Source organism: Pelodiscus sinensis, chromosome 12 (assembly GCF_052426305.1).
Source record: "Pelodiscus sinensis isolate ZL-2025 chromosome 12, ASM5242630v1, whole genome shotgun sequence".
In the NCBI taxonomy this organism is placed as follows: Eukaryota; Metazoa; Chordata; order Testudines; family Trionychidae; genus Pelodiscus; species Pelodiscus sinensis.
The window spans coordinates 31,894,893-31,922,855 of NC_143063.1; the positions used below are offsets into that span (position 1 = coordinate 31,894,893).

Here is a 27,963-nt window from a genome sequence, read left to right on the forward strand (position 1 = left end):
TTATTATTTTATTCCAAGGACGACACAAGTACATCACATCATAAAATGGAAGATACTTGTTTACATGTATGTGGAATTTGCTGATCATTATCTCTTCAAGTGTTTTCAAAGAATGCAACATCTGTTCTGGGGTTTCAGGAGTTAACAACATGTGACTACATTTGTCAATCCAGAGATTTATTGAATCAAGTTGCTTGTTCCCTGATTAGTCTCTATATAAAAGCTTCTATGCATAACCCTTGTACCTTAACCCTGCTCATGTAAGGAAGTACTAGAATAGTATTTTAATTGAGAGTATAATCAGCTATTGGAAAATATTACTCTCAAACCTGGAACCCAGGGCACAAGAGGGACAATGGGTACCACTGCACTGTGGATCTTGACCGTACTGAAAAAATGCTGACGCCTGTGTTAGCATGACAAACGTTCTGGCTGGAAAGAGATGAGAGATCTTGGGAGGAGGGGACAGGTGCATCCTTATTCCCTTTTCCCGGAAGAAGCCCACCACGCCACGCAGCCACTGCTTGGTGCCCAGGGCGGTAGAAGATTCGCAGACAGCGCACCTGCCCCTCCCAGCATGGGCCGCGCTCGCGGGGGGAGGGGAGGATAGCCTGGGGCCGAACCCATTGGTAGGGCGCTGCGCGCGCTGTGCTCGAGGCGTCGCGCTGCCTGACCCCCACTCGGCTACAGCTAGGCGGCCCTGAGGCGCGGGAGAAGTGCCCCCCTCCCCGCCCGACAGCAGGAGCGGGGCTGAGGCGCCCTGCCGGCGCGAGCGTTCCCGCGGCCCGCACGGGCAGGGCTGGCTGCGTCTGACTGAAAAGCGGCTCCTTCCGCAGAGGTGACTGAAGCCCCCCAGCACACCCCGGAGGGAGGGGCCGGCCGGGCCCTTTCTCTTGGCACCTCCCGGCGGCAGGCGCGTGGGCTCTGAAGCGCCTCGTGCGAGCGAGTCCCTAAGCGGCTTCGCCTCGCCGCGCCCGGCCCCTTGTCCACACCGGCCGCTGCCCGCGGCTGGGCGGGAAAGCCCGGCAACAGCCCGTGGGCACGGCGGGGCCGACCTGCTCACCCGCCTCGGTGTCTGTTCGCGCGCCTGGTGCCGCTTGGGCTCGAGTAGCCTGCGAGGTGGGAGCGCGCGGCCAAGTCTGTACCGCAGGGACCCCCCCCCCCCCGCGCCCCAAAGCACCTGAGCCTGGGACAGCTGAGAAGCGCCACCCATGGGAGTCCAACTGCGGGGCCCCCACCCTTGTAGCTGCGAGCCAGGCAAGGCCCCTACCAGGCAGGAGGAATGTTGGGAAGGGGCAAAGGGGTCGTTCTGCCCTTGAGAGGTGGGGCTAGCGTGCCTGGCGCTAGGGCCTGCTGCCCAGAGTGATTCTCCTCCCTCCACATGTTGCCCTAACGTCCCCATTGCCTGCATAGATGCAGCAGCATAGGTGTGCGGAGGACATTTCATTAGGGTGTGCACCCAAAGAATTTTTTAAAAATGTACTTTGACCCCACTAGCCACCCCCTGACTCTGTTAACCATGCCCCTGACCCCCATTGGCCACACCTCTGGAGGTAATACTCTCCTGGCAAGATGGACACATGACCAGAAGTCAAAGGTGTCATGTGACCCCCCCCCCCAAAGACTTTTCCCAGCATCCTCTTACCAATAGGGATTAGTTTGCCCCCCCCCAAAAAAAACTCCCCTCGTGCAACTATCCTGCAGTTTCATTACCCCAATGTGTGTGACATTAACTCGGGGGTGGAGGGGGGCAGAGAGGCTGGGGGAAGTGTTCCCTCTAAGAGTTTCCTCCCATGAGCAGAATGAATTTTGTGTTGTGCACCAGTACTGAGTTCACGTGGCTTGTTTGCATATGCCACTGTGGCACCCAAGTTATTAATAAATATCTCATAAACCTCTACCTTTTCCCTCTGCTGCCATGTCTCCTCCCCTTGTTCCATCAGCTCCCCTGGTGCCTGCTGCCCCCCAACCCCTCACCCTCCTCTGCTGTCCTGATTCCTGCCCTTCTCACTGCCCTCAGCCTTTTTGCGACCTGCCCCCCTCCACCAGCCCTTCACTCCCCCATACCCACTCCTCCAGTAGCCCCACTCTGATCTTGTGAGCTACCCCTCATCCCCTCCCCTAACACCTCCCTCTACACACCTGCCCTGCCTCTCTCCTCTGGTGCTGGTCCCTCCCCTGAAGGTGTCTGCCCTTCTGCTTCACCCCAGCATCCCCTGGCACCTGCACCTTCCCTTACCCCTGCACCCTCCTGGTGCCTCCCCCTTCCCTCACTGCCCTTGCCCCCTTTTTCCCTGATGCCCACCCCCTCACCACCCTCTGCCCCCATTCCACTCATGCCCCTGTGCCCTCACACACGCCTTGCTCCATCCCCACCTTTCTCTTGCCCACCCCTCCTTTCAAGTCTCCCAGCACCTCCCTCTTCCCCTCTCTAACCACCAATGCCCTTACTCTCCTCTCCCAGCATTACTCTGTCCCCCCTCCCACTGACACCTCCCCTCCTGCCCTTTTCCACATTGTCTCCACTTGGCCCCCTGGCATTTGCCTCTCCTCTACCCTGTCCCTTGGTGCTTTCCCCTTGTCATGGCTCCTTCCCCACTCTGGCATGATAAATGCAGAAGTGGGGGCCAGCAAGTGTACCCCAAAGCCTTATGTACCAGGCTTTGGTATAAAACTTCCCCCAAGATCTTAAAAACCTAGATCTTGGGAATAAAACTTCCGCTGCCACCACCCAAATGTTGCTAAAGAAACCAGGGGAAAGATCATTTGGGAAATCTTCCCCCTAAAACAAAAATCAGGGCACACCATTAACCACTGCCACGTTAATAAAAGAAAAGAAAGAACTTTTATTATTACAACAATATTCTGGTTGCAAGTATAATGACTAGAGAGGAAGGTAACAAAATATACTCATGGAGAAACTCCATGGGCCTAGAACTTAGTTACAAAGAAAAGCCAAAACATCTTTTAAGCAGTGCCAGATCTCAGATCCCATACCCAATCCATAACACAATAAAACCTAACGAAACTACCTAAACTTTACCCTACTTACAGAAAATGAAGAATGATGTCTTGGAGAGAGAGAGAGAGAGAGACATGCTTGTCCCTCTCTGTAGCTGCAGAGAACTCTCTCCGAGAGACAAAAGGGAGAAAAGAAAAAAACCCAAATTCCTTTGTCCCAGTTTGAAAAATCCCACCTACATTCCTATTGGTCACTCCACCTGGCTAGGTGTAGTTAACCCCTTAATCCCCAGGCTGCTGGCTAACCCTCATAATCATGACACCCCTTTCTTCTCCTGACTTGCCTCCCTCCCCTCAGCACAAGCCCCTTTCTCTCCCATCCCTTCCTCTTATTTTCCCCCCTTTCTCTTCCCCTTCCCTCCTTTACTATCGGCTTCTGATTCCTGGGTTGGAGTCAGAGCTGGCCCAAGCTCTAGGCCAGCCAGACCCTAACTGGGCGCCCCCGGGGCGCGGTGCGGTGCTGCTGGGCTGGGTGGGGGCGTCCCTGGGGTTCCTCGGGGGGGCCACACGGTGCTGCCGGGCTGGGCAGGGGCGTCTCTGGGGCACCGTGCAATGCTGCCAGGCCGAGGTGCTTCGGGGGCAGTGCGGTGCTGCTGGGCTGGGCGGGGGTGCCCCCGGGTGCACAAAGGGTGGTGCTGCCGGGCCCGGGGTGCAAAAATGGCTCGGGCCGGCCAGCGTTTGTAGTCAGGCCCCAGCTCTTTTTGGAGCTGGGCTGTGTGGTTTGAACGTCCGGGGCCATGACGTCGCGCTACGCCCGGGCGTCTCACCTCTTGTGCGGCGTTTGAGCACGCCACGCATGCGCTCTCTGCCCCACAGTGCCCTGTTGATGGCCGCACGGAATTTAAAGTGAGGGCCTGCGGTGCCCTGTCACAAATCCCTCTCTTCTTCCAGCAGCCGCTAGCCGTCCCGAGACATTATGGTGTGCCTGGGCACACCCCGTGCGCACGCCTACATGCAGCAGCAATAGACTAGCGTGGGCGGCTGCTCAAGTTTTCCAGGATACGGTAGTTTTGCTACCTGTGCTTGTATAACTAGAATTTGCAGTTGTGCTGATAGAACTGTAACAGAGCTTTGCTTTCATGCTCAGGTAGCACACAGCTTTCACAAACCATGTGGTGTGCAGTCAGCAGGCACCTCATTTCGTTTCTGGGTTACTTTAGTAATATTGACAGGAAAAAAACCTACATGGATGGAAACCAGCGGAAACTGCCAAACATGCATGTGGGCAGCAGAAAGCAAAATGTCAAGTGGGCCACACAGACTCCCAATGGGCTGCCTGCAGCCTGTGGACTGCAGGTTGCCCACCACTGAAATACCGCGAAGGGCAATAAAAATTATTAGGGGTATAAAGAGAGATTAGTAAAACTGGGTGGGGGGAAGAGAGGACTAAGGAGCATATGATATCCATAAAATCTAGATGTTGCGAAAATAGATAATGAAGTGTTATGAGACAAAGTAAATAACACAGGAACTAGATGTCCAAATTACATTAATGAACAGCAGATATGAAACTAACAAAAGGGAAGTATTTCTTCACACAGCACATGGTTAATCTGTGGAACTCTTTGTCAGAGGATGTTGTGAAATCCAAAACACTAACAGGGTTCAAAAAAGAACAAGATATGTTCATGGAGGAGAGGTCCATTAGTGGCTCTGAAGAGGGGAAGGGATGCAAAACCAAGCTCACTCTGAAGTGCCCTTATTCTCTGTTTGCTAGAAGCTAGTAATGAGTGACTGGGAATGGACTATTTTATGATTACGTGTTCTGTTCATTTCTTTTGATGCACCTGCCATTAACCACTGTCAGAAAAAAAGATACTGGGCTAGATGCAATATTGTTTCGACCCAGTATGGCCATTCTTATGTTCATGTCTGCAGGCCTTCTGATTATTCAGAAGACAGGAGTGCCCTGAAAGCTCAAACAATCTGAGTGAGTATCGTGTCCCACTAGCGTGGGTGGGAAAGCATTTGAGTTGCAGCTTGATCTCTGTCTAGTATAGGACTCTAAAAGTCTTGCCTTTGGGGTGCTGTAGAGTGGACCAATAGTTTGTGTTTTCAGTGCCTGATCCTGAATGAATTGTTGCATGTGCTCCCACTAAAATCATTAACATACGTGAGCCCGTGGGAAGGGCATGTGGAGATGGAGTGAAGACAAGTGACAGACTTGGGGATCAGAAATGCTAACCATTCTCAGAGTTGTATGTATTCACCATTGTAATCATTGAATGATAACATTCTACTATATTTGAAACTAGAAGACATACCCGGCCTTGCTCGGGTCTCTCACTCAGTTTTTGTTTTTTGGAAAATAAAATGAAAATGTAGATGCTTCATTTAACGCAGGGGTTTCCAAACTTTTTTCAAAGAGGGCCAGATTTGATGAAGTGAACATGCATGAGGGCCGACCATTTTGCCTGACATTCTTTGAACCATTAAAATTAAATGCAAATTAATTATTTTATGCAAAGTTTATTGCAAATGGCATACTTTTCATTTCGTCACATGGATGACAAATCTAAACAGGTGTTAAATCACTCTGCCTTTCATATCTGAAGGCCAGATGAAAAAAAAAATCCGGGAAGCTGAAATATATGTCAGGAACATTGTAAAGTACATCACATATTATTGGTAATAAAGGTTGTCTGTCAACTTTTAAGTTCAAAAAATATGAACAGGAACATAACACCAAGTATATATGTTGTGTCCAAATATATTTATAACTGATTTAGACCAACTGACATTAACTGAGATTTTACAATGTATTCATCTCAATACATATGGATTCGTTGGGGGCCATAAAAGATAGATATTGCCAAATTACCTGTGGGGCCGTATTAAACCGGACCACGGGCCGCAATTGGCCCACGCGCCGGACTTTGGACATGCCTGATTTAACTCATTGCTCTGGGGTGGGGCTGAGCGTGAGTGGTTCAATGTACAGGCTTCCCCAGGGAGAGATTACTATCCCAGCCCTCTCTTAACACAGCAGCTTGGGGCCAGGTGAGAAGCCCCTCTCCATGGCCACTGCTACTCTAGAGGGCATAGTTGGGGGAGGAGTGCATATTCCAGGTTCGTCTGCCCCTCCTCTCGCCTCCACTCCCCAGCCAGAGTGAGGAATGCACACTCTAACGAAGGAACAGCAAGCAATGTTCCCACACGAATGTGGGGATGCTTTAGACTCCCTCCTCTATAAAGGACACCTGGAGGGTGGGAGGCTTGGGCAGTCCCAGAAGGGTTTCACTTTGCTTTAAGTTATAAGAGGAAGCTGCATACCAAATTTCATGGTTCTGGTGTGGTCCTGCAGATTTTCTGGTTCAGCACTGCTCAGGTCCTAAGAGTGCTGGACTAGACAAGTTGAACCTGGACAATAAAGTAGCTCTATTGAGAAATAACAATAGGAAGTTTATAAAATGGTATTTTATGTACAGTCCCTCCTAAACAGTCCATATAAAAAGTATTAGAATATGATCTCTAAAGTTTTCAAAACTTGAATGTTAGCAATGCACATTATCAAAAACTCATGTTTGTAATAATGAATATTTTTTTGAAAAATTACTTCAGCTGAACTGAAAAGGGTACATGCAGCTTCAAGATGATAAAGGTCAGTCCTTTGTAAAATAAACAAACAATATGGGAAGCTGATCTGGTATTCTATCAGCCTCACACTATAGCCTCTAGAAAGCAGGACACTGGGATGCTACAGAGTGTTCTGTCATCAGCAGGAGATCAGGAGAGAAAGAGAGAGCGTGTGTGTATTTAACAATAAAAATAGGATGAGAATCGAAGTAGCACCTGCTTAAAAAAACTCAACCTCTCTCTTTCAAGTCATTGGTATGGTCGATAGAACTGAGGGGACCCGGAATATCCTTTACATGAGCCATTGTGTGACCTGAGTCAGTGAATAAAGGAGATCAAGAATTCTTGCAACCAGAAAACTGACTAAGCCAACTCCCTTAATTTTAGGGATGTAACAATGTAACTATTTAAACTGTTAAGCAATAACCATGAGCTTATTTGTTACCATAATGGTTACACATCAGCTCCTGGCCCCACTTCTGGGTTCCCAGGTGCTACCCCGTGCTACAGACTTTGTATCACAGTCTTCGGTACAGGGAGACAGCCAGCTCCCCAGAGGGTCCCTTATCCCACTTTCCTAATCCGGAAGCCAGAAGGACAGAACTGGTGTGCACAATAAGCCAGCTTTAAAAAAACCTGACTTATGACACACCGGCTGCTGCCATGTGCTGTTGCCCTCTGATACATCAAGCTCTGCAGTATAAAGCAAAATTAAGGAAAAAATAGTTGGTGCCTATGACGGCATCTTTAAGCCTCTTAAAGATTTCCCAGCTCAGTATGGGAATTTCAGTAGGGTTGGTTAAGTCACTTTTATGGTTATTTAGAGGTACTTGGCTCTTCCTTTTGCCCCCTTCTCTCCATGCCTCTTGTGCACCAGCCACCCCATGCTTACCAACTTCTCCCTGTTCCTCCCAGAATTTCAGGGAGTACCATGATCATCTAATTAACAGTGTTCAAGTTCGGCAAGGGAGGAGGAGGAGTGGGGATGGGATGCCTTCAGGGGAAGAGGTGGGGTAGGGCTGGAGCTGGGGCAGGAAATGGGGGTGAGCCCTGGAACCAATGGGAGGAGTGAACACTCCTTCACAAGATGAGAAGTTAATGTCTATGGATACCATAGTGTCTTAAGGCCTGCCTTTGACCCTTGGCACATTTGGAATGTCCAGGGAAAAGGAAATACACTTGGGTCATGTCTGTACACCAGGAATACTTATTTGTTGGATCAGTCTCCTGGGAGCTATGAACAGTCAATATAATTTATAGCACCCCTCAGGCTGCTTTAAATTTGCTTGCAGAGATCTGGACTGATGTAGACTGTCCCAAGCATTTGGGAACTGGAGCTATGGCTTTAAGCTACTTTTGTGCTCCCCACTCCTGAGTTTCACTCTCTCAGACCAAAGGATTTGGATTCTTACGTGTGTTTTTAGAATTGAAATTGTGGATTTTTCTGATTGTATGTAAAATATGCTAATTTTGCGAATCAATTAAATATTAAAATCTTGATTAAATGGACTAGAATTATCAATTGTCTCTGCAGTCCATGTTGTATCAAGTGTGTTTTTAATCCATACTGGTTATTAAACAGTCATAATTGCATGCAGTACAAGGTTTGGTTACTTCTCATTTGTGGTGTTCGTGCTAGAAGGTTGTTGATTTTCTTTGAAAACTTGAAATACTAGTTTTTAAATTGGCAAGTCATTCAGTATAATCAGAAAGCAATTTAAGTTGGCAGCTAGACATAGGAGAACAAAGTGGGGAAGATTTTTGAGATAAATAACATAATCAAGATTAAAAATGTGTGAAGCTGGGAGTTTTAATCTTTACATGCATTAAAATGGTACAACCAAATTACTTTGTCTGCAAAATGACGTTGGATAAAAACCCTTGTAATAGCAGTAGCATATTACCTTATAATGATACCTTTTCAAAGGGAAGCTTTTTCATTCTTACTGACATTGATTTGGTGTATGTCATATTGCCTTAGTTTAGTTTAAAAATCAAATAACTAGAAGAGGAGGGAGAATGCTTTATAGGACTGGTCCACAACATTTTGGCACCTGAGGCGGGGAGCTCAAATGTCGCCCTCATGCCCCCTTTTCTCCTGCTTGCCCGTTGTGTCTCTTGTGCCCTCCTTCCTCCAGCACAGCACTCCACCATTTCTGTGCATCTAGAGCAGAGAGAATACATATGCACCAACAGCAGACACAATTTTCTATACTCTGGGTCCTAGTGGCGCCCCCTTCCCCCACACAGTCTGGCACCTGAGGCGGCTGCCTCAGTTTGCCTCGTGGTAAGGCCAGCCCTGATGCTTTAAGAAAGTTGGTGTGGTGGTCTTATATTGTGTGTACACTTTTTGTGAACATTTCTGATCTAAATTTTGAGAGAGTGCCTTTTCTTACAGTTGCAGGGTAAGATCAGGAATACAGTTGAAAATGGAAAATACAGAAGAACAGAACACACAGTGTGGTAAGATCTCAAGAATCACCTGTCATATCTGAATCTGTTTTTTACTGTTTTACTAGGCTCTCATGATAGCTGGGCTACTGTGAGGATGGGTGATTGTTAGATGAATATGCTCATAACTTGTTACTATATTAATGTATTTGGATTATATCGGGGTTGGCAAGATATGGTCCGCGGGCCAGATCTGGCCCGCCAAGCCATTTAATCTGGATGGTGGCCTCCCTGTAGCCCCCAAGCCAATCGAGACCTGGAGATAGGGGAATACACAAAGTCATCTGCTATTCAAAGTAGCTGGCGTCTCCCTTCCCCAGCTAGGAAGGAGCCTAGAAAAAACCACCAGCTGTTTTGAACAACAAATGACTTTGCACACTCCTCTGCCCCCAGCCCAACTGGCCTGGGGGTAGGGAAGTGCACAAAGTGTGCGTGCTCCCTTTGCCAGAGGTGTGCAGCACCTAGAGGTAACTGCCAGCTGTTCAAAATGGCTGGTGGTTCCCTCTGTGCACTGTATGCCTCTGATAAGGGAGGGGAAGGGAGAGACTTTGCAAGCTCCCTGGGACTTGATTGGCCTGAGGGCGGGGGGAGCAAGCAAAGTCTCTTTTCCCTGACGGGGCAGGCTGGGCCTAGAGGGAACAGCTCCCTTCTGCCTGAGGCTGCACCCCTTCCAAGAGGGAAGCCCACAACCATTGCCAAAATGTGTGAAGTGGCCCCTCTGCAAAATTATTGCCCATCCCTGGATTATATGTTATGAAGAAGATACAAAACAAAGCGAATTAAAATTGTTTTGATAATTTTTGTTTCTATATTTCTCTGTTTGATTTCACAATTTACATTCCTGTGAAGTCACCAATGTATAGTGAGTTTTAAGAATAAACTATGCTATGAACAGAAGTGGTAAAATAATTAATGAAGTCTCCTTGATAGCACTCTAAAGGCCATATTTTCAAAGGTATTTAGGCATCTAAAGACGCAGATATATGCCTAATGGAATTTTTAAAAATACCTAAGCATTTAACACGTATGGGAGTTAGATGCATAGGCACTTTGAAAACAACACTGTGCACCTATATGCACTGTAGGTCCTATTAGCAGTGGCACAGTATACTGCTCACTCAACAGGGAAGCCTGTCACAGTACTCTGAGCACTCAGGGTATGTCTACACTGCATTCCTTTTTCGAGTGAGGAATGCAAATGCAGATGAACGAAATTGCAAGTGAAGCGCGGATTTGAATTTCCCACGCTTCATTTACATAATTGTGTCTAGATGCTATTCCGAAATACCCTATTTCGAAAAAAGAAATGCTGTCTAGACGCGGTTATTTCGAAAGAAAACCCTTCTTTTGAAATTACCCTTACTCCTTAAAAGGGCTACGTCTAGACTGCAAGCCTCTTTCAAAAGAGGCTTTTTCAAAAGATACAAATCTGCGCTTCATTTGCAATGAAAAGCCTCTTTTGAAAAAGAGTGTCTAGACTACAATCAGTACTTTTGAAAAAGCAAGTCGCTCTTTCAAAAGAGAGCACCCAGGCAGTCTGGATGCTCTCTTTCGAAAAAGCACAGTTTGCATTACATAGCGCCTTTTTTTTTTTAAAGAAAACAGTTTGGAAAAAAGGCGTTATTCCTCATAAAACTAGGTTTTACTTTCGATTTACTTTCGAAAGAACGCGGCAGCAGTCTAGACGCAGCCGAAGTTTTTTTCGAAAAAAGGTTTAAGGGTAATTTCGAGAGAAGGGTTTTCTTTTGAAATAACCGCGTCTAGACAGCGTTTCTTTTTTCGAAATAGGGTATTTCGAAATAGCGCGTGGACACGATTATGCAAATGAAGCATGGGAAATACAAATCCGCGCTTCATTTGCAATTTCGCTCAGCTGCATTTGTATTCCTCTCTCAAAAGAGGAATGCAGTGTACCCATACCCTTAGAGAATAATTCCCCACCCTGGGCTACTTCCTACCCATGCCTGGTAGATGTTTCTCTATATGCTCACTCTCAATCTGCAGCCTCTCTGATAGCCACTCTCAACCCGGCTGCTGCTCCTTGGTCTGGCTTCACTTCCTCCTCTGGTACTCCCTCAAAACCTCCTTCCTCTTCAGCAGTCAGCCCTGACTGAGCTGTTCCAGAGGCTTTTATAGTCAGTCTCCAGTTGGCGCATGCCCAGCTGGGCTGTCAGGGTGGGGCTCACTCTGCTGGCTGGGCCAGTATAACTCCATCACCAAAGGGAGCAACTGCCCCAGGGCCTGGCTGCTGCCACCACTACTAAGGCCACTGGCAGGGCTGGAGCCCTGGGTCCTTTAAATTGTGGCTGAAGCCATGGGCAGCACTGAAGAGCTGGCAGAGGGCAGCTAGCCCCTACCTATGCTCCTTCTGCCAGAGGCTCTGCCACTCTCAGGTGCACAGAGCTTCCTTTCCGTCCCACCTGGCTCAGGGGTCCAGCAGTTCTGTCGGCTCCCCTGCCTAGGAAGAAGTACTGTGGAAAAGGCTATACAAGTCATAGTGGACCACAAGTTAAATACTAGTGAACAATATAACACTTGCACAAAACCCAAATATCGTTCCTGGAACATATTAGCAGGAATGTTGTAAGCAGGGCATGAGAAGTAATTTTTTTGTTGTACTCTGCATTGGTTAGGCCTCAACTGGGGTATTGTGTCCAGTTCTGGGTGCCAAATTTCAGAAAAGATGTGAACAAATTGGAGAAGGTCCTGAGAAAAGCAACAAAAATGATTAAAAGTCTAGAAAACATGATCTATGAGAGAAGATTGAAAAAGTTGAGTTTGTTTAGTCTGGAAAAGAGAAGACTGATAGGAGACATGGTAACTTTCAAGTGCCTACAAGGTTGTTACAAGGAAGAGGGAGAAAAATTATTCTCTTTAACCTCTGATAATAAGACAAGAAACAATGGCAAATGGGCAGCAAGGGAGGTTTAAAGTTTGACATTAGGAAAACTTCCTGTCAGGATGGTAAGCACTGGAATAAATGGTCTAGTGACATTGTGGAATCTGCATCATTGGAGATTTTTAAGAGCAGGTTAGACAAACACCTGTTTAGGATGGTCTAGATGGTGCTTGGTCCTGCCAGAAGTGTTGGGGGACTTTTTCCCATTGATGATCTCTCAAGCTTCCTTCCAGTTCTGTGATTCCGATTTATAGTGTACATTGTCATGATCTAGATTTTAGACTGAGCAATTGATATGATTTAATATTATAATCCAATAGTCTTCTAAATTCTGATCTTTGAAATGGGTATGTAGTGGCAGGGACAGGCAGACAATTCTGGTAAGATTCTCTGGCAATGTTCCCTTTAAGCTGTGCTCTTACATGGCCGCTCAGGAGAGATTTCAGTGCTGTCCATCTGATTAGCAGAGCACTCACAGTCCAGTTTGCGTTTCTCTTGGGGGTGCATATTTGCATATGACTCAGTGTATAATAAAATTTCATCTACAAATGGATGGAAAAGTCCACCCATGAATAGAAAAGATTAGAGGAAACATTGGTCCTTAGTCATAAACTTTATGTAGGCTGAGTGAGAGTACGTCTAGACTACAGGCTTTTTTCGACAGAGGCTTTGTCAACAGATACTGTTGACAAAGCCTCTGTTGAAATAGAGCGTCTAGACTACAACCAGTACTGTCGACAAAGCAAGCCACTTTTTTGACAGAGTCTAGACACTCTCTTTTGAAAAAGCACAGTTTGCATGCAGTAGCCCCTTTTTTCAACAGAGTACTATCGAAAAAAAGCGTTATTCCTTGTAGAATGAGGTTTACCACCGTCAACAAAACTGCCACATTCTGTTGACGTACTATCGACAGAACGCGGCGGTAGTGTAGATGCAGGTATAGCTTTGTCGACAAAACCCTGTAGTCTAGGCACACCCTGAGTGTGGTGGAGTTTTGTCCGTAGCCTTCTTTAAGAATAGTGCTGCACTCCCCAATCCAGAAGAGGAGGAGGAACAGGTCCTTAAAAATCATTAACTCCATTATCAACTTCCTAGTGTGTTGCAACTATCTGGACATCTAGTTGTGTGGTTAAAAGCAGTATCATGCAATAACTACTGAACACTGGGTCAAAGAATGTCCACAATCTTTCTTATGCTGCTGGTGGGCTTGAAAGGCACACTGCATTCATTCGAAAAGAATTTGTCAAATATAAAAATAATGTTTCACTCAATGCAGCTACATGTCTCCAAAGTAAGTCCAATCTTAAAAGCCTATGCAAATGAAATGTGGATTAGCATATTGCCATGCTTCATTTGCATAATTAATTAGGAGCCATTTTTGTGCGAGGGCATTTTTGCACAAAAAGGCGCTGTGTAGATGATGCCTTTTTGTGCAAAAACAGCTCCTAATTAATTATGCAAATGAAGCATGGCAATATGCTAATCTGTGCTTAATTTGCATTGGCTTTTGCAGAAGCTGAAAGCTGTGTAGACGTGGCCCTTGACTGTGTGCTGATTTGCAGTAGGAAAAAAGATTCGGCTTTACATTATTTTTTTCTTGTCAAAATAGAAGATAGTGTCATGATTTCATGACAGTCTTAATATAAAAATTAATCATCAATTAAAAGGTGAATTTCAAAGAAAACATAAGTATTTCATGTGAAATTCTTATAAAATGATTTTTTCCTCAGAAATGAAGACAGATCTGAACTTACTGCTTGAATGTCTTAAATACCAAATGGACAACCCTGCTTCTCAGAAAGAAGCCTTGGTCACTATTTATTCAATCTGCCAACACAACAGTAAGAATTATTCTATCATATTTCAACAGGGGCATTTGTTGTTTCCTTTCTGTGTTATTTAAATATGGCAATAGTAGAATCATTTTTCATCCTACATACCAAATATTGTCAATTTTTAATATAATGTCTAGGAGTCATAAGACTCTGTAGAGGTATAACATGTTGCAAACATTATGTATTCCAGACTGCTCTGATTTATTTTTGGATTCCCAAATTAGTATCTATAATAAATTTCCCTTTTTTTTTCATTTTTTCTACATATTCAACAGGTGATGCAAGTGATTATTTCCGGGAGATTGGTGGTTTGATATTTGTAAATGACCTTGCAAAGTCAAGTGTTCACTGCATAGTAAAGGAAGCAGCCTTATTTACATTAGCAGTTGTAATGGAGAGTAGTGGTAATGTATAATTTTATTTATTTTTCCATTTTCTAGATGACTGTACTTTATTCTTCCTGAAAACTGAATATTTCCTCTTCTTGCTGTACTTGATACATCGGCCAGTGATTTAATGTATCTTTAGTTATATTTGTTTACCAGGTTACAGTGGAGACCATCCTGACTAATGGGATCAAATTTTTGGCTCTCTTGTTCCATATCTATTCCATTCTGGAAGCTCAAAGTGGCCATAAAACCATCTTAAATGGCTATCTGAGAAGTCCTCTGATTTGGGGAAATAGGCACTATGTCACCAGCCTCCTCTTATAGGCTTTGATATAGAGGTCATGGGTGGGCAAAAGTAGAGTGATGCACTTCTTTAATTCCCCACTAGCATGATGATCTGAGATTGCTCTGTATCATATCTTTGCCCAGAATGTCCCAGAACTGGATCAGGAAGCAGCAAATAGGTTTTTTGCAGCTCAATTTCCTTATCTGTGCCTAGATACACTGGACACAACTGATGATCTAGCCAAAGTCCTGCATGTTACATTATCGAGTTACATTGAAAGTTACTGATAAGTGGATTTCAGTATTAACTCTTCACAGTGAGGCTAGAAACTGCACTCCACCAGTAACTGTTAAACTTTTGCTACATAAGATAGGAATTAGAAACTCATGTCTTGAAACAGATTATCCCAAAACATGTAAATTAGTGCCATGTTATGAGTAGAGAAATTGGAATGGGAATTTTCAAGTAGACCTGATACTTTGTTCCATAAAATGATCCAATTATGGTTAGTTTGTGTATCAGATTGTTGATTGGTGGAAAGGTTGTTGTCAGTTACATCTCTGGACAAATAAAAAGGCTTTTCAGCCTAGTTCTTAGATATGTTGATTGGGAGGAGGGAGGAGAGGTAGTATGTCTTACAAATAAGTAATGTTATGACATACTTACATTTTAGTATCTGATTCAGTCGTGAAAATTGTTTTTCTCTCAACAGAAGTTCAGTATAGGTCAGTGTTTATTTTAGGCCAGATCTTTTTATAAGACTGTAATTTCTATATTTTATTACCTAAATAAACGACGGTCGCAAAAGACTTACTAGAAATTAATATAATTCATTTTCTGGTTTCAGTTTACTGTCAGCAAACTTTGTGTACATCTGAATTGTTTGAAGACCTCATTTTCTTCTTAACTAATAAGGATTCTAGTGTGAATTTGAAAAGAATGTCTATTTATGTTATATTAGTACTTGTTTCAAATAACAGTAAGTATTTTGCATTCACGTGTAAAAATACCAAAAATTATTAATACCATGTAACTTGTTTTATAACGTGCTGCTGTTTGTCAGCCCTTGCTATTTATTATCACTTCAATGTTTCATTGTGACATGTAATTGAATTTGAGGTCACCTAAAAGCAATCCAAGTAGATTAAACATTAGAAGATTTTTTTTAAATAGCTGAAAGTACTTTATCTTATTTGTGTAAGAAACGTACATGTAGTTTTTAACAAAATATAATGCAAAATGATGGTTTTTCGCATTTGGTAGAGCTATTGAGACATATAAATTGGTCATTATTAAGTATTATTTGTATTACAGTAGCACCCAAAGTGTCCCATATGTCTAGGCTCTGTCCAAACTTATGGTTTAAAACACAAAGTAATAATTAACGTAGAAATTCTTTGTAGTTTATAAAAAATAGATGATCATTGTTAGTAAATTTTATTGCTGTTCAGTTGAGGATGTAAGTACACAACACATTGTTTATTTGTACATGGTATGCTATAGGAGCTGAAGTAAAACAACTAAGTTACATTTAAAGTATTAATACTTTATTTAAAATTATGTATTATCTCTCGCAATACTGGCATATGGTCATTTATAGAAAGTGGGCAAACTCACATCAGAGAAACAGGCTGCATTGGCATTCTTCTACAGTTGTTCAGGTAAATAAACAGAGTTTCTGTTAAGATATAAAGTACCCAGACTATTTAGGTTCTAAGTCATCTTTGCCATAATGTTTGCCTTTTTCTTAACAGAACAACTCTTTCAATATCTGAGATTAATCTGTCAGATGAAAATATTAATCACAATTTTCAGCTGTGGTCTTCAGTCTGCAGTACTCTGTGTGCATGTGTTAATAATCCTCAAAATGGTAACTATTATTAAATAATTGTATAACATATGATAGTGAATATAAAAAGAACACTTTTAAAAAGTAACATTGTGCTTTCATTTTCTAGTGTGTATATAAATGTAATTATTTATTACATTTAGACTTTTGTTGTTATTGGTTTCACATCTTTACAGAAGACAATCAAAACACTTGCTCTTCAGTTTTTCCACATGCTAAAGACTGGCTCCAAAGTTGCATAAAACCTGAGATAGTTCGTCCTATTTGTTCATTTGTTGGACTCACGGTTGCTAATAATTGTAAGTATATGTCATCCTCTCAACAATTTAGATTTCATGGAACTAAATTTCATTGGAAACTATAATTAAATTTTAAATTTCCTTACCTCCCCGGATTCATTTGTTGATCTTCCACCTTCTTTGTAGAAGGAAGGGATCAGCTGTGTCTGTGTCATTGTCTCTTCTCCTCCAGACCTCAGTGAGGACACTTGCAGGTCCTCGGTCTACACTGGGTGAAGAGATAGGGGGAGCAAGGGGCAGGAGAAAACATTGACATCATGCCCCTATTGGTCTCATGGAGATGCCTAGGAAAAAATAATACAGGTTCTGGTAGATCAGCTCTATTGGAGCCATTCTGCTGGTATAGGAGTGTAGAATGTAGGCGGACAGCTAGTCATGAATAATTTTGCTTAGTGTTGTCTGATTTACAAAAATGTCTCTGTGTGTATATCTCTCTTATGAAACCTCTCTGGAATTTTCAGTAAGATGGTTAATGTCAGTAGTAATCTTAGAAATACCAACTGTAATTAAAAACTTTGCATGCAAGGAATTATTGCTGTAGACTCTGTTTAGTCATTTTTCTAATAAGTGTGTGGACTGTGTAGAAATGCTGCCAGATCGGTGTGGTCACTTTGTATTGGGTAAGTGACTAAGCAAGGTGCAGAGCAACAGTGAATCAGGCTCTTTGTTTTAAACTAAACTTCAGTTTAAGCATGATGAGAAATTTGTTTTCTCTTTCCTGTGATAAGTGGATGCAGTTCTCTTAGAAAAGCAGCTTTGCCTTGAGAGAGCTTTTTTGAAATTATTCTGTCGTTTCTTTGTCTATTGCCGCTACTTGGTTATACCACAAGAGAACATGGCATCAGAACAATCATCATAGATACTGTTAAGGTGCCCAGTCCCTTATGATATTTTTTCATGTACATTTCCAAAATGCTTTTCTATGATCTAATCAGTTATTTTATTGTTAAATAGAAGTTAGTTAATATAGGTAAAGAGAGTTTATTTTAAATTGTATAAGGTGTATACAAACTGATGGTATACCAGCTGTATCCACTAGGGCTATGTCAACATTCGCGGCTTCTGGCGTGAGTAATATGCAAATGAGGCTAAGCGTGGAATATCGCTGAGCCTCATTTGCATACCTAATTTTTTTTCAGAAGAGCTGTTGCGCAAGAAGGAGCGGCTGCACTGCTCCTTCTTGTGCAAGAAAAACTCTCTTGTGCAATGTCGTTACACCTATTATTTTTCAGGAAGAACAGCATTGCGCAAGAGGGTTTTTCTTGCGCAAGAAGGGGCAGTGTAGACACTCCTTTTTGCGCAAGAGCCTCTTCTGAAAAAAATGGTGGCTCATTAGGTATGCAAATGAGGCTTTGCAATATTCCACACTTAGCCTCATTTACATATTACTCACGCAAGAAGCTGCGAGTGTAGACATAGCCTAGCAGTTTTGTCACACTATCCTTTTCTGTTTCAGTGCATTCCTTTAGCCTCTGTCCAGCAGACCATAAGTGTTCTACTTTGGAACAAAGTCTTTCAGCACTAATTTATTAATCTTCCATTTTTTGCATCGGTATCTATTGCTTCTTTGGCCACATTTTATTTGTTTGATACAATTAAGCAATACCTGGCATACCATTCACTGTGTTGTGAGCTTCAAATATTTCCTTCTTTTTTTCCTACTTCCAATAATTTATGTACATATATCACCTAAGAATATAAATTATTAGTTTTCTATTGATATATTACATACCATCTTCTGGGTTAATATGACTACAGTGCCACCTGGCATTAGAGTGCTCTTTGGGATACATTGCCTCATCAATTAAGGCAATTGGTTTGCAGCGTTCGATTTGAAGGATATCTAGTTTTAATTAGCTTCAGGGGGTAGCCAAGTTAGCCTGTACAGGATAAACTTAAAAAACAACAAATAGTCTGGTAGCACTTTATAGACTAACAAAACATAGATGGTATCATGAGCTTTCGTTGGCATAGCTCATTTCTTCAGTCATCCACCTGGCTTTCAGGAAATTTCTGTCCTTTATGGTGGGCGTCCCTACAACATTAGAGCTGGTTCCCAAGTTGCGAATGGTCGACTTACAACCGTTTGCAGTTATGACCAAAGCTGTTGTAAATGGCAGACCCCGAGTTACAAACGCGATCCATTCTTACGAACAGCATGGTCGCGTGTAACTCTATGGGGTCTGACTTACGAACAAACCGAGTTATGACCAATTGTTTGGTCCGTAACCAGTTTGTAAGTTGGGAAGAGGCTGTACTTGTATAGAGTCCTTCCTTTTGAATTCTTTGCCTGCACTGAGGATATTCTCAAAGGTGCTTGCCATAGTAGTAGCAGTTTGGGGGGTGGGTATGGGCAGGGAGGCTGATCAGTGGAACTGGAGTGCTCCCCCTGCCGGGATTCAGTTGGAGTGGTCCCCACCCAGCTGCTCCAGGTCCCCACAGGGAGACTGTTGATTTCACCACAGCTCCCGGTCTTTATGTGTGCTGGGAGCCAACAGCCCTGCACGGGGGCCTGTCGGGGCTGGAGCAGCCCTCTGCCCAAGGCTGGGCTGTGGGCAGGGGGCTGCTTCTGGCTACTGGTCAAACATTACCCAGTAAGCATCACCCTTTAAGCGTGATGCTTACTGGTTAACTGTTTAACTGGTTACCCATTAATATCAATAGTAATTTCATCATTATTACAATACAGAAAATAATATTTATAACTAAATGAAATCAAGCAGAACACAAGTACATTGTTTACTGTTTGCACATTGTTTTATGCATGTATATTTTTTCTGTGATTCTTGTTGAAAAAAAAATTCTGAATCTCTCAGAAATATATTTCCAATTTTGATTATGTAGTATTGATGGAATTGGAATTGCATTAGATAGCAAGAAATTAGCATACACACAAAAATCATTACCATCTTACTTTATTAATATTGTTTTAGTTAATACAGTTATAAATGTTGCAATTCAGTTTTTTTTCTTAAGCACGTGTACAGGCATACTTTATTTCTGTTGGTGGATTAGACATATTAGCTGAAGTGCTTATCAAGCTGGTCCGTGATTCAACTGGAAGTTACTCAAGCGCAAAACTTGCAGTAGTAGTAACAAAGACTCTGGATGCTTGCATTGCTGATAACTGTAAGTGAATGGACCCCAAACACACACACAGATGGTATTTCAGGAAGAAATTAGTCTCAGAAGGGTAGCCGTGTTAGTCCATAACTTAATAGTTTTTTTAAAAAAAGAGTAGTCCTGTGGCATTTTAGGGTACGTCTACACAGCAGGGCCAAACTTGAGTAAATCTGTGCCACTTAAGCTACGTCAGTTGCGTAGCTTATGTTGAAATAGCTTAATTCAGTTTTTGGCTCTATCTACACAGCAGGAAGTCAAAGGAAGAGCACTCTTCCTTCGACTTCCCTTACGCCTCGTGAAATGAGGGTTACCATCAGTTGAAGTAAGAAGTCCTCCAGCTTGACATTATTTTGAAATAAAGGCTTGTAGTGTGGATGAGCAGTATGTTATTTCAGAATACCATCAATTCTTCTTCAAGTGATGTCCCTGTAGGTGCTCCACACTAGGTGCTGGGCTTACCCCGGTGCCGCAGGATGGAGAAGTTCAAAGCTGTAGTCAGTTGGACCGCACATGTGTGGGGAGGAGGTGCCTCGCGGTATTCGCGCTCTCCCGCGCTGCGCGATCCGGTCTAATCCAGTTCCTCTCAATTGCCTCAGGCTGCAGATGGAGCAAATTGTCTCTCCTTCTTGCTCAACCTTGTTTAACCTTTGTGAGATAAAACAAATTATTTTTCCTCAGTTTTTCTACTCTTTATATTTCTTATACTCATTCACGTTCCTTTTACAAAAAAAAAATGTCCTGTTATCATAGACTGTTTAGTTTTCGTTCCTCCCCCCCTCCCCTGTTGAACTTTAGAATCTTGTACATAGTTTTAAAAAAAAAGGGGGGGGTGGGGAGGGAAGAGAACAACATTGAAATAGAAAATGCCAGGCTCTCCCAGATTTAAGAAATGCTCCTCTGATGGCCATGCATCCACTGCCTTGGCGAGAGTGCGTACATTGCTCAAAACTTACAGCCAGAGCCTGCCATGACCGCAAGATGAGGCTCCGTATGATACTCTTTGATAAGGTGCTCCAACCACTGGCTCAGCCTCTCCACCTCGGGCCGCTCAACAGCCTCAAAAACGGAGTACTTCTTCCCCCTCTAGAGCTCCTCATAAGAGGCCCAGGCCCTCCCCAAGTAGATCGCTGCCTTTGACTCCTCACGGCAGAACTACCTCTGGGTCTAAGTCTGGCACTTCTTTTTTAACCACCTGTTCACTCTCTAATCTATCTCAGACTCTGCCTGGTGTTTTGCGCTACGTGGACACAAGTTCTCTGATGGCGGAACCGGCGCTCTTGGCACCGAAGTCATCAGCGCCGTCTCTATCGACGGAACTGCAGGCACAGTCGGCACTGTTACAGGCACGATAGCTCGGTACCGACTGAATCCAGGACTCGACCACTGTCACCATCACGTGAGCCCTCGGTATCGGTCCATGACCGCTTGGCACCGGCACCGGCCTCACCAAGGGTACGCTCGGCATCACCATCGGCATGCACCCACCATGACTCTGGTGCAGTACATCATCACTCAGTGCCAACCTCGGTGGTACCTGTTTTTTCTCCAGCTCCATCACTATCTCCACCTCCACCATCAAGCAGGAGGTCACCATGGCTCTCCAGGAGTTACTCCTGTCCTGATAGACTCCCATCTCCCTTCCTGACACCTCCTAGGGATACCCGAGTCTACTCTCACCATTTCTCTGCCTCCCCATCTCCATCCAGGACAAGATCCTACTCTCCTTCCCCATCCCTCCGATCTAGAAGATCATCCTCGCGGCACAAGTATACTGGACACCACTGTTATGGACACTCTCCTTCACGCTCATCCTACTATAACCGCAATCGATATGATTATTCCCGTTACCATAGGGAATACTCACCACATTGCCGGCATTATCACTATTCACCCAGATCCCCGCCTCATTCAATGAGGATCTACTTCTCTTCCAGACACTGCCCACTTTCCATCCCTCCACCCATTGGTCAAGGCTCATCGCCTCATCATTCACCTCCTACGGTTCAAGAACAATAACCTCTGACCACTACCGAGTCACATAATCCTAAAGTCTCCCCTATAGATCAGTCCTCCCCAGATGAAGCAGTCACCCCTGGAGATGTCTCCCCATCAGATGACTTGAAACAGTTCCAAGATTTGTTTAAGAGAGTGGCAGTGTCTCAGGAAATCCAGCTGACTGAAATTAAAGACAAGCAATCTCATCTCCTAAAAAATTTACAGACCAACTGTCACAGGTTCACTTTGTACAACAATGCTTGTGACGTCAGCCACACGACTATCGCCCTCCAAGGGCGGGGTGGGGGTCTGGGCCCGCCCTCACTCCGGACCCCGGCCCAGGGCCCTAACACCGGGAGCTCTGCTCCCGATGGTAGCAAGCGGGGGGATTCCCCTAAACGCACTTGCTCCCGGGCTCCGTGACCCTTCCCTGGGCCGTGACCACCCCGCTGTTGGGCTCTTACCCTTCGCCCGTAGCCCTCAGTGTGGGTCGGGCAGCTAGCCCTCCCCCGCCGTCTCTTCCTTCCTTGCGCTCTCCCTCCCTTTCGGCCCCGATCACCTTTCCTGCTTCCCCGTTGCTTCCACCCTCGGGCGCCCTTATATGCTCCACGCCGGGCAGCGCTCCTTCCTCCGCTTCTGGGTGCCCCGCCCGAAACCTACCCGTCACGCTGGTGACCTTCCCAGCTTCCCCAGGCGCGTCTTGATGACACATTGCCGCCCCGTCTCCCGCACCCGGCAGCGTAACTGGGGCTAATTCCGGCAGCTCTCTGCCGGCACCCGCGGCATCGGCTGCTTGCGAGTGATGGGGTTGCTTCACCCCGTCACACCAACCATACCACAAAACTGGCTATACCTTTAGACGAGGCTATCCTGAAAGTGACTAATGAGCTCTGGCAGACTCCCACCTCCGCTCTTCCCACGAACAAGCGGGCTGATAAGAAATATTTTGTACCCCCAAAGGGGTCAGAATTTCTTTTTTCCCACCCTAAACCCAATTCCCTCGTAGTCAATGCAGCTCAGCAGAGAGCCAAGGCTCCACACTATAAATCAAATGCATCAGACAAGGAATCAAAGAGGCTCAACTTATTTGGCAGGAAGGTGTATACCTCCTCAGCTTTGCTTCTGAGGATTGCTAATTACCTTGCCAATTTCTCAAATCATAATTTTGACAGTTATTCAAAGCTTACACCTTTGATGGAGACCCTTCCGGAATCTTAGAGGCCTCTTCTTAAATCTGTGGTTCAGGAGGGTTATGCTGCCACTCGAACCAACCTCCAGATCGCTATGGATGTGGTAGACACCACAGCCCACACTGCTGCCACAGCGATAGTTATGCGTAGTGCCTTATTCCTCCAGGCAGCAGCAGTTCCAAAGTAGCTGCAATCTAAAGTGGAGGATTTGCCTTTCGAGAAAGACGTTCTATTTGTTGAAAAGACTGATTCAGTCTTGCATTCTAGCAAGGATACTAGGACAGTGGTCGGCAACCCGCGGCTCGCGAGCCACATGCGGCTCTTTACACGCTTTAATGCGGCTCTTCTGTGTGCCGGGCGCCCGCTCCCCTCCCTCCTCTCGGGCGGCCGCCCCAAAAGTCTAGTTACTAGACCAAACCGCAATTCAAACCGCATTTGGAGTGGGGCGGGGCTGCAGGGGGCGGGTGGGCGTGGGCCGGGATCCAATGGGGCTCCGGGGGCGGGGCCTCACCTGGGAAGGGGGCTGGGTGGTGTTTCTCGGCACCTCCTGCTGCTCAGCGCCGCTTCGTGTGAGTGCCGGGCCGAGGGGCAGTGAGACGGGGGGGCGGGAATAGGAGGGCATAGAGATAGTGGGGGGGGGGGGGGTAAAGGAAGGGGGCTAGAGGCGGGGACGGGGGGGGGGCGCCGCCCGGGCAGGGTGGCGGGTGGAGGAACCGTGGGACGGAGGGGGGGGGGGGAGGAGGGGATGGGGCGGGGGGGGAGGGGGGGGGAGGGGGCGGGTGGGGAAGGAGGGGGCAGGGGCGGAGGGGGAGAATGGAGGGGGCAGGGGCAGTGGGACGGGTGGGGAGAAAGGAGGGGGCAAGGGCAGTGGGGGGGTGGCGCCCGGGGCAGCACGGCGCCCGGCCGGACACACAGCGGGGCGGGGGAGTGGACGAGACAGGGGCACTGGGAAGGGGTAGAGGACGGGGCGGGTCAGTGAGGCGGGCGGGGACGGAGAGGGCAGACGGGGAAGTGGCAGGAAGGGCGGGGTGCGGGAAAGGACAGTGCGGACGCGTGGAGGAGGGGCAGATCAGACACTTCTTTTCGTTGCGGGAAGGCGGGGTGTCTGCATTGTATGGTCGGGGGGTGGTGGCGTTGGGGTCTCTACACGGAGCTGCCTGTCTCTGGTGCTGGGACCCCAGTCTCTTGGGGCGGGCTGCCTTTGCTCGCGGGTCTCACTCCTTGCTTCACAGATCGTTTGTTTTGTTGCGGAGCCTTTTCTCAGCTGAGACCCCCACCCTGGCTGGCCTGTGCTGCTGTTGCGCTTTGAACGTTATGCTAAGCATTTTGGAGCATTTAGTTTGAACCTGTGTAAAACACTCCTGGGCAGATAAACGGCCCGGGAGAGTAGAGGGGTGGATTTTAGCGATGCTTCATTCTGAATTTTTGCTTGGTCTGAAATGAGAGAAGAAGTTTCTTTCTGTGTGAATTAAACAGTCTGTAAAATACTAGTTCTTTCTTATCGTAATCACTCGGAGGGGCCTGTGCAAAGATACTCAGTGCAGAAGGTCCCTTATCATGATAGCCAGAGACCCGACAACACACAGATACCTCTAAGAAGTGTTAACAAGAACAGCCGGGATTCTGGAAACTGGAAGCTCTCTAAAAATCCAGTGCAGTCTTCACCCTTGAGGTTACTCACTTCTTGCAATTGAACAATGAAAATAGGGCGATTGGGTTGCAGGATTTGGTTTTTTTTATTGTAGCCTTTCTGTAATTGTTCCAGTGAGTTAATGCACTTCCTCATGTTTGGATTGCAGATACTGCTGGGGAAGCTTTGTTTATTTAAAACTGACCTGCTGGGAGGGGGTTGTTCCTTTTGTGCTGCTTTGTGATGTGTAACTGTAGCCAGAACATTTTAAGGTTTTATTTGCTTTCTGTGACCTTATAGTTAGGAATTTCAAGCTTGAGATGTGAATTTGGACAGAGGGAGACTGATCTGAAATACTGAGCTGGCAGCATAGAGATGGTAGTTGAACTTCTTTGCAATTTAGTTTACTTGGCTATAAGGTATAGATGAAGAGCCCTATACAACTTCCACAGAAAGATGGAGTGGGGATGAGGATTTTCAGAAAGACCTATTGATGGAGGATTAGAGATGTAGGGGAATCAGAAGAGAACAGTTCACTGCTGAGGAAAAGGGTTTTAACTCATGCGCACTAAGGCACAGCAATTTAGCTTTAAACTTGGGTTAGCAGTGCTAGCTCATCTGAGGCTGCCCTATAGACTTTAACAGTATACTAATAGGAGTTAAGTGCTGTGTTGCTGTATCTTCACTGTTTTGTCCTAAATTAGCTACCCTTGAGTTAAGCATACTTTTTTTATGTAGACATACCCAAGAGTGGTGAAAAGGCATACTTGCATGCAGAATATTCTCAATAAAAACTTATTGAAACTAAAAACAGTGTACCATCCTATGTATTTTCGGGTTTAAAAATGTGGCTCTCAAAATAAATTTCAATCGTGGTTTTGGCGAGATTTGGCTCAGTTGAAAAAAAAGGTTGCCCACCACTGTACTAGGACAACATTGAGGTTACTTGGGATGTACATTCCACCATATAGGAGGAAACGTTATATGCCATTCCAAAGACGTTACGATTATTTCCACCCCAGACAACACTGGCAACCACAACATCGACAGCTCGACCAGCCATGTCAGAATCAATGCCAGAGACCAATGCGACGTCGAAATCAAAATAACCTCACCCAAACGCAACCCGGCAGCAAGCAGCATGTTTGATGTATTGGTCGAGAGCGAGCAGCCTCTCCAAGCCCCCTTCACATCTTTCACTATCGCTTGAGGCCCTTCTACAACCAATGGGCAGACGTCACTTCCGACAAATGGATTCTAGAAATAATCCGTTCGGGTTATGTCATTCCATTCCATTCCCGCCCACCCACAACCCCACAATTCCCGTCCCTTTTCAGGGACCCCTCGCACGAAGACCTATTGCGAATCGAGATTTCCCATCTCCTCCACATAAGAGTAATAGAAAATGTACCACCTCAATTTCAGGGGAAAGGATTTTACTCCCGCTATTTCCTGGTGCAGAAAAAAAAGGCGGATGGAGATCCATATTGGATCTTTGACATTTAAACAAGTATATTCAAAAACAACGCTTCAAGATGGTGACATTCACCTCCATTCTACCAGCTCTGGAGCAGGGCGACTGGTTTGCTGCTCTTGACCGAAAAGATGCCTATTTCCACCAGACATTTCATCCCGCTCACAGAAAATTTCTATGCTTCATAATTGGCACAGACCATTTTCAGTATCGAGTGCTGCCATTCAGCCTCGCAACAGCACTGAGAATCTTTACAAAGACATTCACGGTCATAGCTGCTTACCTTCGACACAATAGCATTGTCATATATCCCTACTTGGACGATTGTCTAATAAAAGAGTGTTCGTCGATAGAAACTGCAGACATGGTGCTGAGTACGATCAAAACTTTCCGTGTCCTAGGATGACTCCTCAACGAGGAGAAATCCACCTTGACCCCTACTCGGAATCTAGAATTTATAGGCATGCACCTCAATTCAGTTACAGCAAGGGCATATCTTTCCATGACCAGATTTCAAGCAATCCAAAACCTGTTGGAAGAACTCCTGTACAAACGAGCAGTACAGGTTATTACAGTACTCAAGCTAATGTGTCATATGGCCTCCCCGACAAATGTCGTTCCCCACACCAGATTACACTTCCGGCCACTGCAGCACTGGTTGATCTCAATATACGATCCCATCAAGCACAATGCATACAAGTGGGTAACGGTTCCATTCAACGTCAGGTCCTCCCTCCACTGGTGGATGGTAGACGACAATTTACTTTCAGGCACTCAGTTTCATCACCCGCTCCCTCGTTGTCACATGACCACGGATGCCTCCCTCATTGGCTGAGGTGCCTACATGGGGAACCTATCCGTCCAAGGCCGTTGGTCTTCACAGGAGTCTCTGCTGCACATAAATCTCCTGGAATTGAGGGCTGTTGCCAACGCTTGCAAACATTTGTGCACACCTCCGCAACTCTACAGTCAACGTCTTTACGGACAATATAGTGACAATGTATTATATAAATCACCAAGGCGGTGCACGATCCCGATCGCTACGTACAGACGCAACCCGACTATGGAATTGGTGCATTGCCAACGGCACTACTCTTGAGGCATCCTACTTACCTGGCATCAGCAATACGATGGCGGATTCCCTCAGCAGGAATTTCCCAGTAGACCATGAATAGGAAATTGAATGGGATGTCCTCCATTTGATCTTCCATCATTGGGTCAAACCACGAATAGACCTATTCGCTACTGCCAGCAACAGGAAATGTCACCGTTTCTGTTTCAGAATGGGCCTAGGTCGCCACTCCTTGGTAGATGCCTTCCTCCTCAATTGGAAAGGTCCCCTCATGTACGCTTTTCCGCCTATCCCTCTTATCTTCAGAGTCCTACAGAAGATCAAGCTCGACAGAGCCGCGGTAATTCTGATAGCACCAGAACAGCCTCGCCAGCACTGGTATCCACTCCTCTTGCGACTCACACAACTTCAACCATATCATCTTCTGTTAATCCAGAATCTTCTAACTCAAAAGTGAGGCTCTCTCCTTCACTCGCAATTGCGCACTCTTCATCTTTCATCCTGGTACCTAGTTGGCTGAACGCCTCCGAAGCCCTATGTCAAAGACGTTCTCATATATAGTAGGAAACAGAATACACGCGTTACTTACCTTTCCAAATGGCGACGCTTTACTTCCTGGTGCTCCGAACGTCATAAGGACCCTCAATTGGTTCCAATCTCCACGATTCTTGACTACATAATGCACCTACAACAGAGCGGACTAGCCTTATCCTCTCTAAGGGTATGTCTACACTACAAAGTTAGTTCAAACTAACAGACGTTAGTTCGAACTAACTTTCATAGGCGCTACACTAGCGCTCCGTTAGTTCGAACTTAATTCGAACTAACGGAACGCTTAGTTCGAACTAGGTAAACCTCATTTTACGAGGATTAA

General features: G+C 45.4%; 1 protein-coding gene across 1 annotated transcript in view; it reads left to right on the top strand.

Annotated features, from left to right (window-relative positions):
• Positions 1 to 143: 143 nt before the first annotated feature.
• The window catches only part of TERB1 (telomere repeat binding bouquet formation protein 1), a 74,339-nt gene continuing 46,519 nt past the window's right edge, over positions 144 to 27,963 (top strand). Inside the window, exons 1-9 of the mRNA XM_075940047.2 lie at positions 144 to 838; positions 8,996 to 9,060; positions 13,678 to 13,788; positions 14,058 to 14,186; positions 15,305 to 15,436; positions 16,058 to 16,118; positions 16,212 to 16,327; positions 16,483 to 16,605; positions 19,582 to 19,734. Of these exons, the coding sequence (XP_075796162.2) occupies positions 9,027 to 9,060; positions 13,678 to 13,788; positions 14,058 to 14,186; positions 15,305 to 15,436; positions 16,058 to 16,118; positions 16,212 to 16,327; positions 16,483 to 16,605; positions 19,582 to 19,734 (859 nt within the window). The 5' untranslated portion in view covers positions 144 to 838; positions 8,996 to 9,026. The remainder of the gene's footprint in view (positions 839 to 8,995; positions 9,061 to 13,677; positions 13,789 to 14,057; positions 14,187 to 15,304; positions 15,437 to 16,057; positions 16,119 to 16,211; positions 16,328 to 16,482; positions 16,606 to 19,581; positions 19,735 to 27,963) is intronic.